Source organism: Danio rerio, chromosome 1 (genome assembly GCF_049306965.1).
Source record: "Danio rerio strain Tuebingen ecotype United States chromosome 1, GRCz12tu, whole genome shotgun sequence".
Classification (NCBI taxonomy): Eukaryota; Metazoa; Chordata; class Actinopteri; order Cypriniformes; family Danionidae; genus Danio; species Danio rerio.
The window spans coordinates 38,731,809-38,750,749 of NC_133176.1; the positions used below are offsets into that span (position 1 = coordinate 38,731,809).

Sequence of the window (18,941 nt, forward strand, 5' to 3'; positions counted from 1 at the left end):
TGGAGTTAGTATCTGCTTTTTATGCAAGTTCATAAATACACTGCCCAGGGATGGCATAACTTTTACACTGTTTACTATGGGTTGGTTGCTTACCAATGGACAGTACCTCATATTTTGGCACAATATGGTATTTCACAATTGAATTATTGAACCCTGAGTCATTCCAAATTAGGGCTGCACAATATTGGAAAAAACTGACATTGCGATATGTTTATTTCTGCAACATGAAGATTATTTTGACTTAAAGGTGCAGTAGGTGATTGTGTTCAAAAACGTTGTTGTGCTGGTTGAAATTCTCTTCACATTTTAATAGGCATAAGACTAAAAAATGTTTTATTCAATTAAATATTGTCAGGTCGATAAATTCCATAATTCAAATAAGTAGCCCTAACTGTCTGTCAGCAAATGTAAATTTGAACAACTGCGCACCTGTTCACGCGGATCCGCCGATGTGGTTAATGCGGGCCACGGTCAAGTGGACACGAGTGACAGTGCTAAAAACAAATGCTCATTCAAAACTTTTTAAAATCTTGAATGAATACTGTATTGTATTTGAAAGATACTATGCTAACCGGTTAGCATTTAGTACTGCACCTTTAAGTAACTGTTTGGAAAGAATTCTAAATTTTACATTGATTGGGATGATTTTGCAGGGGAGTACATCTGCATAAAATATATCCAAAAATATATATAAAAATGTAAATAAAAAATTAGGCACAGATACAATGAAATAAACAGTGCTTTATGGTTTTTAGAGAGTTATTACAATATTGAGGTAAAGAAATGCATTTATCAAACAATGTATAGTCTTCATTTGATAAATAATTAAGCTCAATTAATCTTTGGCAAAGCGGCAAACTTAATTTCTTGTTCTCAGATGGTTTAAATTTTCTTGAAATCCTAGTCAGTCTGTCAGTTAATTATAATCCCAACTCCTGCAATGTGACTATTGTAGATGCGTACATTGCAATATCAATGCTGAAACAACGATATATTGTGCAGCACTATTCCAAACCATGGTAAAAACATGGTTTCATGTTTGACACTCATTCTTTACCAGGTGTTAACAATTAATCTTGGGTGTTCTTAAGATAATGTTTTACACCGATTAAGGTCAATATTTACATATTTGAGTTTTCAGTGTCATTGTTTGGATAACCGCAGTATGTAACCTGTTTACATGCTTTCTAAAAGTATATACTGCAAACTATACTATGAAGTATTTTTCCTGAATTGATCTTCCTTAAAATATGAAGGTAAGAAATAAATGGCCTCTTCACACTAGTTCATCTGTTTAAAAGTGGCATGACATTTTTTGTTGATTTGTTTGTTTGTTTGTTTATTTTTAACGTGTAAATTAGTGGTGGGCAAGACTCTTATCGCGCAATAAAAAAATATGGCCGTTAATCTATTCGCAGAGTTGGGTTGGGAGCTGGGTCTATTCTACGCAAGCTATGATGACTTTTACCTTTATATTTAAGCGTGGATTGATACCTGACTGGTGAGCTGTCTGACAAAAAAAGTGCCCTTCTGAATTAAATCAGCAAGATGCCTGACTTTACCTGCAGTTCGGCAGTTTTACTTTAACTTATAAACATTTTATGCCGCCGTGACAAAGTAAGAGTAAATAACTGATGAGAGTGTTATGGAATTTAATAAGGCACGTCAAATGGAAAGAAAAAAAAAAACTTCTGCATTTCGCAATGTGTGTGTATGTGTGTGTGTGTTTATCTGTGTGTGTGTGTGCGCGGTCTATTACAGACAACCATGTGTGTGGATCTTGTTGGAAAGTATGGCAAAAAGTCCCACATGACCGTAATAATTTGATCGCTGTGTTTACTTCAATAATGCCACTAATATATGCATACTCCACTTCTTAATTCCATTTCTGTTTAGTTCAGTTATGATGGATTAAGGTCATGAAAAATCGCTGTTTCGAGCTTATGTAGGCCTACAGTTTAAAATACATGTTTAACTGAATAAACAGTTAGTAAACACAAGTAAATCTTATTGAACATAATTTATTTTCATCACCAATTATCATAGTAGAACTGTTTCTCAAGCAGTCTATGATGCATTTTTGAAAACAGGAGATGAGCCCCTGGTCTAATGTACCACCTGGCTTGAGAAACCCTTTCTCAAAGACTTATTATTTGGGTAGCACACATATTTTGATGCCTCAGCCTAATTCAAATAAGCCATTTTAATCTAGATTAAAACTAAATAATAATTTATGCCCACCTACATTATAATACAAATCAGTGTTAACTTTGCTTTTAAATTTTATATGTAAAACATTAATTTACCCAGGGTTGATAATGATGATAATGCATGGGTAAATGCAGTGTGAAAAGCCCTGCTTTGTTGTTTAAGCAGCATTTTTAAATGTTTACAGGAAACAAGTCAAATGTAAGTGTTTTATTCTTACCTTTATACTCCAAAAACCTTTATATTCCAAAAAAAAAATGCTACAAATGGGCATTATATATCGATGTGCAATGCTAGGCTCTATGTAAAGTAATCACAAGCTGTTGTTATCCCATAAAACACATGTGTCAATTCCAGTTCCTGGAGGGCTGCAGCTCTGCACCGTTTAGTTCCAACCCTAACTAAACACACCTTTAAGTCCTCATGCTTGTTTAAAACTTACATGCAAGTGTGTTGGAGCAGGGTTGGAACTAAGCTCCAGCAACTGAAATTGACACCTGTGCCATAAAGCATAAACAGAGCAACAAATGAAACCTGATTCAATTTACTTTGATTTAATATGACCAGCATCAACCATTTTAACAAGTTTAAACAAGTTTCTTCTTGACCCACTAAGAAATAGGGTGCTTGTTTACTTGTTATTTTCTCTTTGCTACTGCTGTACACTTTAGAGCAGATATCGCCCTCTACTGGATGAGTGGCTCCATTTGCCATTGTAGGATTACTCAAATTAACGTGTTTGTGTGTATTTATCAATACATCTTATTTACTTTTTTCAACTGAACAACCCTCCTAAATTCCATGCAGATTTCTGTGTTGTCCTCTGCTTCATACACATCAATTAGTTTACTTTTATAATTATATTGATGATTTAAAACAGTAGTTAATACAATAGTTATGTAATAGACAAAACATTTGCTTTGTGCACTCTTATTTGAAATGTTTTTTCAGAGTGGAACTGTGCTTTTGTTGCAGTTAAGCCAGCCCCTTTGGAAATCAAGCCTGTATCTGAATGGGAGGAGTATACAGCACCGGTTCGATCGCCCGTCACCAGGTCCTTCACGAGGGAGTAAGTGTCAGGCATGTTCGCTCTGAAACAGACTGTTATTTAAGCATGGTTCTGCATGGCCTCCACACAACAGACTTCACAGGCTAAATAACTAATCATTCATGCATTTCTCTAGTCTTGTCCTAACATCTCATAATAGTACAACAATAGTGTTGATAGTATAACATTGTCATTAAACTGTGCTCATAAGTGAATCAACTGTCATCACTGCTTAACGCTACATAATAGAAAAGCAGTAGTGATGACAGTCCAATAATGCCTTGAGTTTTGTTCTTGCATTATTTATTGAGTTGATGTACAGTATGTGCCACATGGCCCATGTTTCTGGAAGGCTGTTGAGAGTGTGTGTTGAGATTTTTATTTTTATGACTGCCAGTGTGTGTTTTGGATTCCAGAATATTATCCAAGGAGGTCCAACTCAGACCATGCATTAGTCTAGAAAGCAAGAGTTTGTGTTTTTGTTCTATGTGTGAGTGTTTGTTTGTATGAGCGGTAGTGTAAATGTTGTCCTGCTGCTCAGCCCTTCTAGGTTTACTGTGGCCCCCAGACCGTCCTCGGGGCAAAGCACTGCCTCCAGCAGCGACTCGGACGAGTGTGATGAGAATTATGTAACCATGCAGGCTAATATGTCTTCAGATGAACCAGTATGTAAAAACAAAAAATAACACCACAGCAATTGTTCCACTCAATGATAAATATACATAATTCATGCCTTCATATATCTTCAGTTTCTTCCCTGTTTTTCAAATTATTAGGGACCAAGTCTAGATTGAGATTTAAATAAATCATGAGGGTGGTATTTCTGTCTGTCAACAGACTGAATAGAAGGACCCCTCGCTGCTTTTCCTACTTTTAACTCATCCCCCTCAACCAGGTTTCCTTCAGTGTCTGTCTGTCTTTAATTTCTATTGTTTCTTTGAAGGGCCTGAAGTCTTTGCCGTGTCATCTTTGTGTTTCATTTTGTGATTCTTATTTATTTGAATGCTCCATTTCCTTGATATGCTTTTTCTGCATGCTTTTGTTTGCTAGTATAATGCTAACATAACAAGCTAATGGTAAACACTGCACAGTGTGTCGCTGATGCGCTGCCATCACTTGGCAGACTCTTTTCTCTTCTTCTTTTTCAGTTTCTCATCCTCAGCATTCTTTTGTCTGGCTCATCTGAATCTTGCATTTTTCATTTCAAGTTGCTCTGCTTTCCTTTGCCATTCATTTCCTGTTTACTCTTTGATTTTTCTGCTCCTCCTCTTCCTCTTGTTCCTCCGTCCTGTAGAGAGGAGTCCTTCTACTGTACAGTTCCCATCACTCCTATAAAGAGAGAAGTGTCAGGTCTAGACCACCTGGATGAGGTGAGCAGGGTTGAGGAAGTAGACCGAACTCCATGTGTGTTTTACCAAAAACAACAACAAAAAAAAAAAACTTATGTAGAGGCAATTTATTTGGTTTTTATTTAATTTAATTAAATTTGTTTATTATTTTGAAATGAGTGGAACCAACATTTCCTACATGGAGTTATACGTGTATGAAGCCTTTGAGTGTAGATGCATATCTAAATTTTTGTTTGATGAATTCAAAGATAATTAATTATCAATGATTGTATTGTCTTTAAATCAGTTAATAGCGTATGGCACATTGTAGTCACTTGATGAATTGGTTTGTACTGAGTTAGTAAATAATGCAGTGTAATAATGCTTGTTATAGACTCACTGGCCACTTTATTAGGTACACCTTACTAGTACCGGGTTGGACCCCTTTTGCCTTTAGCAAAATTTCACACATAGATTCAACAAGGTCCTGGAAAATTCCTGGAAATCTTTATCCAAATTGACATGATAGCAACACGCAGTTGCTGCAGATTTGTTGGCTGCACATCCATGATGTGAATCTCCCATTCAACCTCATCCCAAAGGTGCTCTATTGGATTGACCTCTGGTGACTGTGGAGGCCATTTGAGTACAATGAAACCAGTTTGAGATGATTTGTGCTTCATGACATGGCGCGTTTTTCGGCTGGAAGTAGCCATCAGAAGATGGATACACTGTGGTCATAAATGGAAGGACATGGTGAGCAACAATACTCAGGTAGGCTGTGGCGTTGACACTATGTTCAATTGGTACTAATGGGCAAAAGTGTGCCAAAAAAATATCCCCCACACCATTACACCACCACCATCAGCCTGACCCGTTGATACAAGGCAGGATTGATCCATGCTTTCAGGTTGTTAACGGCAAATTCTGACCCTACCATCCAATTGTCGCAGCAGAAATCGAGACTCATCATACCAGGCAACGTTTTTCCTATCTTCTATTGTCCAATTTTGGTGAGCCTGTGCAAATTGTAGGCTCAGTATCCTGTTCTTACCTGACAGGAGTGGCACCCGATGTGGTCTTCTGCTGCTGTAGCCCATCTGCCTCAAGGTTTGATGTGTTGTGCATTCAGAGATGCTCTTTTCACTCATTATAACTGAGGTATGCAGTGACTCACGAACGAGTGACTCACAAATGAGTTACTGTTGCCTTTGTATCAGCTCTAACCAGTCTGGCCATTCTCCTCTGACCTCTGGCATCAACGAGGCATTTGCGCTCACAGAACAGCCTTCCACTGGATATTTTCTTTTTTGGACCATTCTCTGTAAACTCTAGAGATAGTTGTGTGTGAAAATCCCAGTAAATCAGTAGTTTCTGAAACACTCAGACCAGCCTGTCTGGCACCAACAACCATGCCACGTTCAAAGTCACTTTAATCACCTTTCTTCCCCATTCTGATGCACTAAGGTTTTGGTGAACTGCAGGAGATCATTTTGACCATGTCTACCTGCCTAAATGCGTTGAGTTGCTGTCATGTGATTGGCTGATTAGAAATTTGCATTAATGAACAGTTGGACAGGTGTAACTAATAAAGTGGCCGGTGAGTGTATATTGAAAAACTACATCTATTATACTGATTTCTCATAACCATGGAACCTTTTTGAAAGAATCCCACAAACAACACTTTTATTGCTGGAATTGATATCTGTATTTTTAAAGACTAATAGAGCATTGTTTTAAATCACCTAGATGAATATTGAATGAATTATGAAGATCTTAGGTCAGTTTGAGTTCAAAAAAGACTACTCTCTGCATATTTTGCAGATGATTATGACACTGTGTCCAAAGCTCAGTACAGATGTAATCGTCAGATTGAGTGTTGGTTGAAGGACTGCATGTAGATCGCTAGATTAGATACTTAAACACTTCAGACTGTTGACTTACATCATCACCTAGTAGCATTGTTGTAGATTAATATACCAGTAGCATACATCTTTTAACTATTTCTGATTACAACACTGACTACTGACATGGTTATGGAATACAACCTCTTTTGTAATTATTGTAATTTCTTTTTTATTTCTCAGAACAAGTTAGGAGCACCAATGAATGCTGATGGAGGTGGCAGTCCCATGGTGAAACCCAAAGGAGACAAGCAGGTGGAGTACCTGGACCTCGACTTGGACCCTGGGAAATCAACTCCACCTCGAAAGGTAAGATATATCTAGGGTGCTACCTCCCTGCCAAGGTCAATCATCCGTAGGTCGTGTGCATGAATTCGGGTACTGGTAAGGGCAGTTATGAATTGGTGCACTATACAAAGGGGCACACTGAGTAATCCTCATTTTACATCATCGAAACTGGAATTTATAAACAAGAGTAGAACTAATCACTTTAATATATCAATTTCACTACGTTTTTCAAAGAACATTAAGGAATTTGTCTTAATTATCATTTACCAGGAACATTTAAACCATTAAACAACTGTAAATATTTGCTAAATTTGTTCTAACCATGTTCATTCATGTTAAAAATAAATAACTAATAATTAAATAATCAATAATTATTTTTTGAGAAACATCTCTCGTGTAATTAGGTTGACGTGATTCTTATTTTACGGATTATCAGACTTTTCAGGGTACAAAAGTTTCAGTGCACTGGAAGATTTTTGCGATTGGGACAGCAATTCAAGCCAGCAAATCTAAAATAGCTGTGCAGGATGCCAGAATGTTGCAATGGTTAATACAATGTCAGTTACCGCAGTCTATACAGACACGTCATTATAATTTATGTAATTCAGTCTTTTTATTTATTGTGGTTGTCACTACTGCAGCCTTTACAGTTTGTATGTATGTGTTTATATATCTGTTTTTTATCTTTATAAATGAACAGGTGTGTGCATGTGTGTGGCTGTTTGCACACAGCTTTCCCTGTCAAACAAATAAAAAAATCTAAATATCAGGTCAGGAAATATTGAGACTTTCACATTCTGATGACTTTCTCCTGTCCTTCACCACATGTAGCACAAAGTGATCCGTACATCACAGAATGTAATCGTACATCAGAATGGGCTCTATGATATGCAAAACAGATGTTAAGTTAATTAAATGATTGAAAACATGACAATAGTGTCTTAAAGGGCCATGAAACCCCCCTTTTTCGGTTCAAGTCTACCTGCTTCATAATGGGCATGGAGCGCTGTGAACAGAGGGAGGAGTGGGTATGGTTGGCAGGGCAGGGGAGAAAGAGGGGAGCGAACAGATCAGTTGGCTCACATAATGAGACACAAACTATGAGGAGATCCATGATTTTATAGCTTATAGTTAAAATAAGTAATTGAACGCCCAGCTACATTTGGTATTCATAATTTCATATACCCATAACCACAATTTGTTACATCATTATAAAGATAATCGTGTTTGTATAAACATTATAAATGAGGAGGACTTCTCTCCTCCTCAATCCCTGGATCTGAATGCAGTCGAGGTGGATAGCATTGCAGCAGGTTTCTTTCCCTGTCTATTTCAACTATTAGCGCTGCCGGTAATCCAGTGGATTTTAAACTTATGGTGAACACAGCAGCACGGATATAGATGATTTGTCTCAATAATGAACTCACTGATAAAAGACTGAAAGTCTGCCATACCCCAATTGTCGTACAGCTCTTTCGACAAAAATGCTTGCTGCAAACCAACGTCTTTACTGTATTTGGCCCTGACAAAATAGTGGGGAAAAACATGCAACAAACCAGGGTTCATAGAAACAAACACATATGACCTGTGCTGTGCAGACGCGGTCTGATCCAGTTATTGAATCACAGCTTGGCAGGTCAGAAACCATGTGCTCTCATGAATAATTAAGAAGCGGGGTCTTCACATAGGATAAGAAAACTCTACTATGAATAATAATGAGAAACCGACGCGTTATCACTCCACTAGCAGATTCGTGCTAAATTATTTTAAACCCGGAAGATGAAATTAAAAGCGAAAAGCACAAAATGATCCAGTTTTCCTTACAAAAAAAAAGCTGACAGGTGCTAAAGTTGTCTAAACTGATGCTCTACACACACAAATCTGTTAAACTTTTAAAAGAGTACTCCAGGGTGTCCCGCATCTTTCTTTCTTGAAAGTGATACAAGGATGCATGTCTGGTTTAAACTTAAAACACCAGCAAAAAATCAATACAGTGGAACATAGAAACCCCATTGCTCACTAGTGTTTAGGAAGTGTCAATGCCAGAGCAGCACAGACAGAACACACAATGACTGCAATGAAGTCAGTTACGAGCAAGGTATGCACCCTGGCGTGCGATGATCATTCAGTGCAGACGTATAAATCTGGCATTGGTTTCTGATGTTGTTGCTTTTGCTTGCAAAATTAGTTAAAGTCACCAAGAAATCAAAACTAACCATATGATTTTGTTAGTTCACATTGCCATTTTTGTGGTGAATAATTCATCAGTGCATATCATTAAGAAAAATAGGGTTTGCTCGTCTATTCTTTAATTGAAATCTGAAAATGCACTTCCTGTTTTTTTTTTTTTTTAATTTTCAGATTACATATATCTTAGTAATTGGGCGTGGCTAACATTTAACCACACGGCTCCAACTGTCAGTTTTGACAACAAACAGAAGTTGTGAGGAGGAGAAGTCTGTTAGTTTGTAATAACTCTTCTAAAACTCCTTTCCCAATCTTTCTGAATGACATGTCTACTTTACTACATCCATTCAGCCAGCAGTTGAAAAAACAAGCCATACGCACTGTTTTCTCATTAAATATACTGTTTCTTTGGGAACTGTCACAATATGAAGAGAAAAAAATTAAAAGTTCCGGTCGCACCTATTTTTTTTTTTTTTGCTAAAGACCATGCTATTTATGTAAACTTACTATTTTGTAGGTATCTGTTAAAAATCATTGATAAGTCAGTCAGAGTTGTGTTAATATTTTTTTAAGTTTGTTGAAAATAAATAAATAAATAAATAAATAAATAAATAAATAAATAAATAAATAAATAAATATAAAATGTGCCTTTTTCCTATTTGAGAAAAAAGGAAAAACAAAGTCCCTGCTACACTTAGGCACGGGACGATGATCAAGGTATATATCAAGGTTTGAAAAAAAAAAAATTAAAACTGGTTTAAAACCATCAACATTTTTTGTTGTACCGTTCCTAAGATATGTGTATTTTTTTTATTAGTGTTTTTTTTTAAGGTCAACAGAAAAGATATCCAAAGATGCTGTGTATGTTTTTGTGTGTGTGTGTGTGTGTGTGTGTGTGTGTGTGTGTGTGTGTGTGTTTTACAATGTGTTTTCTGTGTTTATGAATCAAATGAAGACAACACAAGATAATAATTTATTTGAATTATTTAGTCTGACATTTACTGCTCCAAAATATTATAAATGTTTCTCAAAATAAAAAATATATTGTGTTCAAAGCGGAGAAAAGTTTGGTTTTTTTACTCAGACATTTAAAAAGAACTTATTTTAGAGCAGTAATCACAATACCGTGGAACCATGATATGATATTTTATCCAAGGCTATCATGCCATCAGAATCTTATACCGGCTCATGCCTAGCTATACTCAAACATTGAGTTGTTGATTTAGCTTAATCCATAATGTTGTCGTCAGCCACCTTGTGTCACTTTGCATGAAACTTGGGCAAAATCAATTTTTGGTGAAATGAACCTGATGGCAAATTCCTATAACAGAATTCCAGTGCCACTATTTTTGTCATCTCTCTATTTTTAACTTTCTTCATATCTTCACCTTGCAGAAGAAGAATAACGGGACTGGTATTTCTGCATCAGACGAGCGTGTAGACTATGTGCTGGTGGATCAGCAGCGAACGCAAGCACTGAAAAGCACCCGGGAGGCCTGGAGTGATGGACGGCAGTCGACAGAGGACACCCCCACCAAAGGGGCCAAATGACATCCATCTCTTCTGCTTGGTCAGGACTCGTGGGAGACCCAGGAAGGGAGGACACCGCACAAGCTCTGAACCTCCTATCTGGCCCTCCACCTTTGATTTTAGATACAGCTGTGTGACAGCGCCTAGGTCACAGCTCCCAGATCAGCTAGTTTACACTGCTTCCTGCTAGACGACAGTACCCACGCAGGGGAGAGCTGGTCCCAGGGATCCTCACCAATAAGCTGACAGACTCAAAAGTATGGACTGCACACTGCACAGGGGCTGAAGAACTTGCCAAGCCACTTCGGCTGAAAGCCCAGTGAAAATGATGCTAAACAGAAGCAGGTATTATTCCTACACACTGCCCACCACCCATCCACATTTTTTCGTTTGGATATCATTTTCTCCTATCATGGTATCAAAGCACATTATTCCAATGGCTTGGGGTACATCAGGTCTGTCCTCAAGTTATGTTCCATGTTCACAAAACTGCCAAGTCGAGGACATTTTAGAAGCCTAAAATGTTCATTTGTGTATAGTTTCTTGATAATCTGAAACCAGTAGACATCTAGGTTTCAGAATGTTCCATTAGTTTTTTTCTTTTGGCCTCAAGTGTAATTTGGTAGTGCAATCAAAAGGTGTTGAGTTTGCTTGAACTGCAAATCTACTTAAGGTGACAGAGTTAGTTTGTTAAAAAAAAAAGAAAGAAAAAAGATTTTCGTTGGCGTTTAAGACAGCAGGCAGACTGTATAAAGTGTTATGTACATGAATAAAAGTGTCCTTTATTTGTATCTTAATATCCAGTGTGAGTTAAGGCTAAGATGTGGATTCTGCAGGATAGAAGTCTACACGGTCTGAGATGGTATCAGAAACTATGAAATGTTATCGGTGGAATCAGGAACTGTGATCGTTTTATTAGAGAAGAGAATTCTCTGTTGTTGTTGTTGTTTTGTGTGTTTTATGTTCTTATTTTGGCTCCTTTCTCTTTTTTTTCAAAGCAAGGTATCAATTTACAGAAGCGCTGAGGTCAGGTACTCACTGAAAGGTTGAACAGATTTCATGTTTGAATTTTATTCTGCAGCTTTAGATGACATCTCAAGCGTTGCAGTTTGTATGTTCTCGTAGAAACCTTATGAAATTGCTCATGATGCAAGATATTATGACAAAAGCTTTGTGCTGTATGAGATCATGCCTTCGTGGAAAGGAGGAAAAGTCGGTCAAGTAGTTTCAGGTATTTTCTTTTGTCTCTGTGTTGACTGGTCTATCAATGCGTTTTATTGCCACTTCAATAATTTATTTCAAATAGAGTCCACGGCTCTTGAAGACTAATTGCCTTACCGTTGCAACTTTTTTTTTTTTTAAATGATGTAAATATGATTCATTCACTGATTTTTAGCTCATGTCAGAACACATCTATTGAGAATACATCAACATAGAAGTCTACTGTGTGTATGTAAAATAAAAATAAAAAAGCTCTACTAACTACCGTTCTTAAGCCAAGAAGACAGCTGCGGTGTATCAAAACATCGGTGGCTTCTGCTGTATATATCCATACAGGCTCTTCAAGCATGTCTTTAGATTCAAAGCTGTGCCTATGTTGTTTCTGTCTACTCAAATCTGTTTTTCTTCTTTCTTTTCTTCGTTGAGTTCTCAGACCCTGATGCTTTATATCTTTTTTAATGAATCTGAAAGAAATGTACATTTGAAAATAAACTCAATAAAATGATACTTCAGGAGATTACTGCTGACATTGCAACTTATGGGACTTGTGATTATTTTTATTGATTAACTGTGCTTTCAGGTATATAGATTATTATGGGCCAGATTTACTAGACAGGACTAATAAGCACAAGAACATATACAATCTATTAAAATGATAGATTTTAAATTAAAGACAGATGTGTGTACGTATATATGTGTATGTATATATACTCAATAATAACTGTTCACAGCTTTTCATTGCAAACCTTTGTTATGTTCGGGATAAAAGCATCCACTGAATTAAACTGCTGTAAAAATACATCAGATAAATATATATATATTTTTTCTTTTGCCTAAATCTGTTAATCAACCTCTGCCCTGATCAAAAATACTAAATTGTTTAGAAAATTGCAGGATTTTAATTGCCAAGTTCACAAATGATGTCACTGATTTGGTGTAAAAACACAACACAAACACAAAACAACGTATTTTCAATTACTAATTGTGAACTGGATTTTTTCCCTTTTATCACAGCCTTGAACCTGTGAAAGATTACTAACAAAATTGGCTTTGATGCAGTGTTAGATTTTCATTTTTTCTCCCTTATTTTCTGTTGGTGGCTGCTTTTGCCCTATTGACTTCCATTATATCCACATTAGATGGTGCATAACTACAGTCTTTGTTTTTGTTTACTCCATGTAGTTCTGAATGCTGAGATTTTCTCAGACACATCAAGGTAAGTGCGTAAATATCACTCACACACACACACACACACACACACACACAGACACACACACACACACACACACACACACACACACACACACACACACACACACACATACGCTTTAATTTGCTGTTAAACAATATATAAAATCCAGAAACTAAGCTTTCTTTCTTTATAAAGGGTTAATAGTGCTGACTCATGATCACCAGTAAAAATGACTAATAACCACCAACAATCAAAACTGCATGATTATATGGTGTCATGGTTTTGCAATCAAAATAATGCAGTTATAATGAAAATGGGGCAAAAACAGCCACTGACAGTAAATTAGGAAGAAAAAAAAGAAAATTAATCAGAACAGCGCATCAAAGGCGATGTTTCACATGTCCAAGACTGTGATAAAAGGTTTTTAAAAATCCAGTCCACAATTACTTTTACTATTGAAAAAACAAAATGTAGTATTTTTTTCACCAATCAGTGACCTCATTTATGAATTTGGCAATTAACCCTTTGACTGACCCTTTACCAAACGGTTGACCATGTTTTTACTGTTTTAAAGTCTTTTAAAGAACGACTGTTTTAAATAATGGGTTACACACACAGCATTGTTGGTTTACAAAAGAAAAATCAAACAAACATAATCTTGTTGCACTACTACACTTGATTTTGGTTTTATTATAAAAATAAAACCCAAGAAAGCATTTTAAATAACAAACTGAAATATTTAATGGCATATGTCAAAAAATAAAGGCGATTTAGTATTCAAAAATGTTTTATTTTGATGATACTTTTAAATAACTTGGTCTTACACTTCATATTTTCATATTTTTCAGAGTATATGTAATAATTCCGATACTTTTACCATAAGCTAACATATATACCATTTGGTAAAGATGCATTTTTACAGCAGTTTAATTCAGTCGATGCTTTCAATCAGAACATAACAAAAGGGTAGTAAATTTGCCCAGAGGGTATCGTTGAGTTTTTTTTTTTTTTTTAATTCAAAGCATTTTCTCAAGATATGTTTTTTAAAATAGGATTTGTCACAAAAAAATCATTCCGCTAGCTGAAAAAGAAAAGCTTGTGGCCATATTAAGACCTAAAATCCCCCCAGAGTGGATGAAAAAATCCACCAACAGTGCATAAGAGTTGACTTCAGTGAATCCTGACAGTAATATTTTTAGCAGGTTATGGGTAATTCTGACCCCTGTGGGCTAATGTTATATGATATATATCTGTTCTTATAATTAAGCCACAGCGGCAATCATAGGTGATTTCATGCTTCATCTTAATTTAAATGTAACTTTTCACAGGTATGAGTAGTAGACATTTCTCTTTAACACTTTTTAATGAAACAAGTATCCAAGTATCTTTACAGAATTCTTTTCATCAGTAACGACGGGAATTTTTTTTTCAATAAAACATGTTTTTTGTAGACTAAATAAAATGATGATGAACTGAAAGAAGTTTCATTAATTAAAATATATAACATTATGCATATTTAACATTCTTTGCAATGTAGATGTAGGGATGCTCCGATCAATCGTCCGGAGATCGGTATCGGCCGATAATCAAATTTATTGACTTGATCTCTACTCACTGATCAGGATGATCTCATGAACCTACAGTATCACAAGTGTTTGTGTTAGCTGGAGATGAAGAAAATATTTGAATGACCTTGCATGTGTTTAGGCCTTTTTACATATATGAACTGAAAGAACTTCTGTGTTTTTGACAATATTGCAAGTTTAGTAAAAGCTGGCTGGAAATATTAGATAAATAAAACTTTTAAAATATATTTTTAACTTGAATACTTAGTAATATAATTTGTAATTTACTTATTGCAATAAACAGTAGTTAATAGGCCTATTTCCTCTCATTAAAGAAGTAATGGGTTTATGTGTGTGTGCATCAGGTGTGCATTGTAACTTCTTATTGTAACTTCTTATGCATCAAATATGGTCTTTTTTTTAATAAGAGATGTTGGATTCTTCTTCCATTATTTGCAGTGTTTCCAAATTGCATAGTTTGTAATTTAATTTTTTTTATCTATTATTTTCAGTAAAGCTTCTTCTGACCATGACCTGTTGACATCTAAACTATTATAAGAAACGTGTTTAAGGGATTATTTGCAGCATCCTTAATTTCTTATCTTAGGTAAGGAAAAAACTCCACTTACAGTAAATATCATACTTAGAGGGGAAATTAGCTTTATGCATTACAAAGCTTAAAGTATCAGAATTGGTTCTCTGTATCGGCCGATCACCATGACAGGGAATCTGTACTTGATATCGGCTGCAAAAATCCTGATCGGAGCATCCCTAATTAGAGATGTTTATTTTTACATGAAAAATATATGTAAGTGTGCTTCAAGTTTTATCAGGGTGTATTCTATCATTTTGTTGAAACTTATTCTCTTCTTTTGACATGCAAAAAAGCAGATATGTACACACCAAATGAATGGGATTCTGAGCCACATCTCAACATCCTAAAAGATAAAAAAATAAGTACAATCTGAATAGTTACGTATATTAAACGTCATGCTCCCTTTGCATAGCAACATATGGATCAAGTGGGAACGCTGACCTGTGCTCTTGCATGCAGCAGTTCATCTCATGGAACTTATAAAAATAGATACATTTATTACATAAATGATCAAAGAAGCCAGTTCTTGCATCTTTCAATTTGCTTAAATTTCACACACGCACATGCTCAGAAGAAGAACTGTTACATAATGACTGAAAATAGAATTAACTTTGATTAACTGGACAAGTTGAAAAAAGGCTAATGATACCTAATGATATGCCATTCAGTTAAAAAATAACTTTAAAAAAATATATATTTTTTTAAAGTTTAACACAGATTTCACTTCAAATATGATGGGTTTATTCTTGTGTAGTAAGCAATGCTTGTTACATTTGCCAAGTAGTTTAAGTTAAGCACAAATTCTGTTTGTCTAAGGAAGTGTCATAACTATGCTCAACACAATGTTAGTAAAGGAGTTTCTGTCCTAACCATCTGCAACGCACAAAATGTCTATTTTAGAAAAGGTTTCTAGTTCTGCAATGTCGAGGCTGAAAGGCAGCATAAACTACTATGACCATGAATACCTCAGGTACTGATTATTTGCTTTATTCAGTGTTAATACCTACCAATGTGCGCTTGAGTACCATTATACTTGATATCGTATAGTTTCAAATAAAAATGAGTGAGTGCAAACTAACAAATTACAGTAATCATGTACTTTTAATAATGTTAAAGAGGTTTAATATATTTTAAATAGATTATAATCCTTACCATTTATTTGTGAGCATAGTTCTCTATTCTGCGCTGAATTCAATTTAATCTGTCATGTCGAGTCTGGTGCGAACACACAAATGACTTATTGTTGGAATCTTGTCCCATCACTTACAGTTAAGACACGGTGTAAGTTGGGAATGCAACGGTTCTCTGTTAAAAATTGTATCTTCCCGTTGTCCTCCCGCGTCCTGTGATCCGCAGCTCAAAATATGCATTACTAATATTGGTTTAGTGACAATTGTCGTATTTTGTCGTACAATTGTAAATTAAAAAAAGTTCTGCTTTTGGACACTTGCGATTACCTTTCAGATGCACCGCATGTGCGAGGAACTGTCCAATCACCTCTTAGTATTTAAGTCTGTTGTTGACATCACGTTTCCTCACGTGGCAAGTGAAGGAGATACAGCCCAAATCATTTAACGGATAAATGACTGTTAATGAAGATGCGTTGTTGCCTTGGTAATGCAAGCATAATGTAAACAGAAGTAATCAATACTCTAAAAGTGCTCAATTATTAAGATGTGTTGACAATTATTATTATCTGCATAATTGGTTGAGACTAAGTCAAGATGTAAAATAGAAAAATGTTATAATTTTATTTGAACATACAATTTTCAAAATGCCTAACTTTTATTTAGTTTATGAGAGAACAAGCAAACCTACAGTCATATGTGAAGCCTGTTGTATTGTCAGGTGTTTGTTACTCAATAAATATGTATATTGTTCTTTGAATTTTTCGGTAGCTATTTTTTTTCTAAACATAGCACATACCGTACTGAAACCGTGACCGTAAAACCGTGATACATACCGAACTATGAGTAGATTAAACCGTTGCACCCCTAGTGTAAGCAGTTTTGTTTTTGTCAATTCTGGCTCACAGATGGGAGCATTTTTTTAAATAAAATGACTACTATAAAGCACAAACCTCATCTTAGGGGAAACGCACCAACCATCTTTTTTGTTTGACCAAGTTTCGAAGAGTCAAGATGTCTTCATTGAAGCTGTGAAACCCTCTAATTTGTCATTAGAACTGAGGCTTTAAATCTCAGTCTTTTGTGGTTTGCTCAACATGAGTGGTTTCGTGGGATGCAAGCACCATGGTGAGAGTTAGTTTTGGCATGTCTTGATGAACAGAGATGCTTTAAACCTCAGAGCTGTCCAAGTTGTGTCTTGCAGGCTCCCTGTTGTACGCTGTGCAGGATGAAGTGGTATAAGATGGGTACTTTTTCTCCTTTTGCTTTCGCCTCAACAAGAGAACCACTATGACTACAATCAGGCACACCAGCAGGATGAGCCCAGCCACTCCCAGCAATGTGGACATTCCAGCTGGAATTGTGGAATCTGAACCAGGCCCTTTAACCAGGCTCCCCTCTACCAGAGGGCGCTCTAGGTAGGTCTCTCGGCCCCATGGCTGGTTCACCTGGAGTCGGTTTGAGCGGTCTAGGGCGATGTGCTGAATGTTGGTGCCTCTGCTATTCTCAGCACCAATTTCGTAAACTTCGGGGTCAGGTACTGCTCGTCGACTACGGGATTGGGTGGAAGGATCCGCTATGGCGGAGGATATAGCGTGGTGGTACTCCAGGCTTCTTTTGCCACGGTTGGCGTTCTCTCTAGAGCGGAGTGTGTAGATGGTGTGGATGAACCATTCACGGCCAGCAGCGACCTGAAATGTCGAACATGAATAAAGGATCAGGATTCTGGTTGAAAATGAGTGAACTCTGAGATTCACTCTTGTTTTAAAATGAATCGGAGTGTCTGACCTGAAAGAGTGGAGATGATGACAGGGTGAAACCATCCGATCCAGGTTGCTGGATCAAAGGTAGGGCTCCAGGGGTATCCAAAGCCAGACTGGCATCAAACTGGACGTTTCCAAAGGCGGTGGCTTGAGTTTCTGGCTGAGCTTTGTCCTAAAATTCAATGTTTAAAATTTATTATGCTCATTACTAAGTCAGTGACAGAAGAAGTAGTTTTTTTAAAGCTGTGAATTAATTAAACTAGTTGCATCTTAAAATAATTGTTCAAGGCACTTAAAATGCTGGGTTCCCAGACTTTCACTTACTTAAAAAACTGAATTTTCATGGTCTATAATGAACGAAAAAAATTAGCCGATGTTGTCTTTTTGCAGATTAAAATTATTTGAGGTTGAATATTATTTTTCAGGAATTTAATAGCCATTATGACAGCAACAATTGATAATTCTTTTTCTCACTTTGTGAAAAATCAGCAAGCTCTCCCAAACTTTAAAGTAGTAATTTCAAGTCAAAGCTATTGAAATGTACATTTTCCTAGTTTGCGCTAGTTAAGAAGTATAGGTGACTGCATTTGACTTAAGTGACTGGCAGTTCATGAGCAGTAAAATAAACATAATTATAGACAAAACATGTTAAAAAAAAAAAAAGAGTTTACACTTGTCGAGGTAGTGGCGCAGTTGGTAGTACTGTCGCCTCACAGCAAGAAGGTCGCTGGGTCGCTAGTTCGAACCTCGGCTCAGTTGGCGTTTCTGTGTGGAGTTTGCGTGTTCTCCCTGCCTTCATGTGGGTTTCCTCCGGGTGCTCCGGTTTCCCCCACAGTCCAAAGACATGCGGTACAGGTGAATTGGGTAGGCTAAATTGTCTGTAGTGTATGAGTGTGTGTGAATGTGTGTGTGGATGTTTTCCAGAGATGGGTTGCGGCTGGAAGGACATCCGCTGCGTAAAAACTTGCTGGATAAGTTGGTGGTT

At 36.5% G+C, this 18,941-nt stretch overlaps 2 protein-coding genes across 51 annotated transcripts in view; one reads left to right on the plus strand and one right to left on the minus strand.

The window, feature by feature from the left end:
- Nucleotides 1-12,249, plus strand: part of gab1 (GRB2-associated binding protein 1) — a 103,190-nt gene extending 90,941 nt beyond the window's left edge. For 21 of the 50 annotated variants that reach the window (XM_017353102.4, XM_017353106.4, NM_001326713.1 and 18 more), the window contains 4 exon segments: nucleotides 3,184-3,277; nucleotides 3,798-3,921; nucleotides 6,672-6,797; nucleotides 10,359-12,249. In XM_017353102.4, the coding sequence (XP_017208591.1) occupies nucleotides 3,184-3,277; nucleotides 3,798-3,921; nucleotides 6,672-6,797; nucleotides 10,359-10,514 (500 nt within the window). In that variant the 3' untranslated portion in view covers nucleotides 10,515-12,249. 50 annotated transcript variants of the gene reach the window in all.
- A 5,113-nt stretch (nucleotides 12,250-17,362) lies between these two features.
- Nucleotides 17,363-18,941, minus strand: part of frem3 (Fras1 related extracellular matrix 3) — a 36,580-nt gene continuing 35,001 nt past the window's right edge. The window contains 2 exon segments of the mRNA NM_001137659.1: nucleotides 17,363-17,884; nucleotides 17,982-18,128. Of these exon segments, the coding sequence (NP_001131131.1) occupies nucleotides 17,363-17,884; nucleotides 17,982-18,128 (669 nt within the window).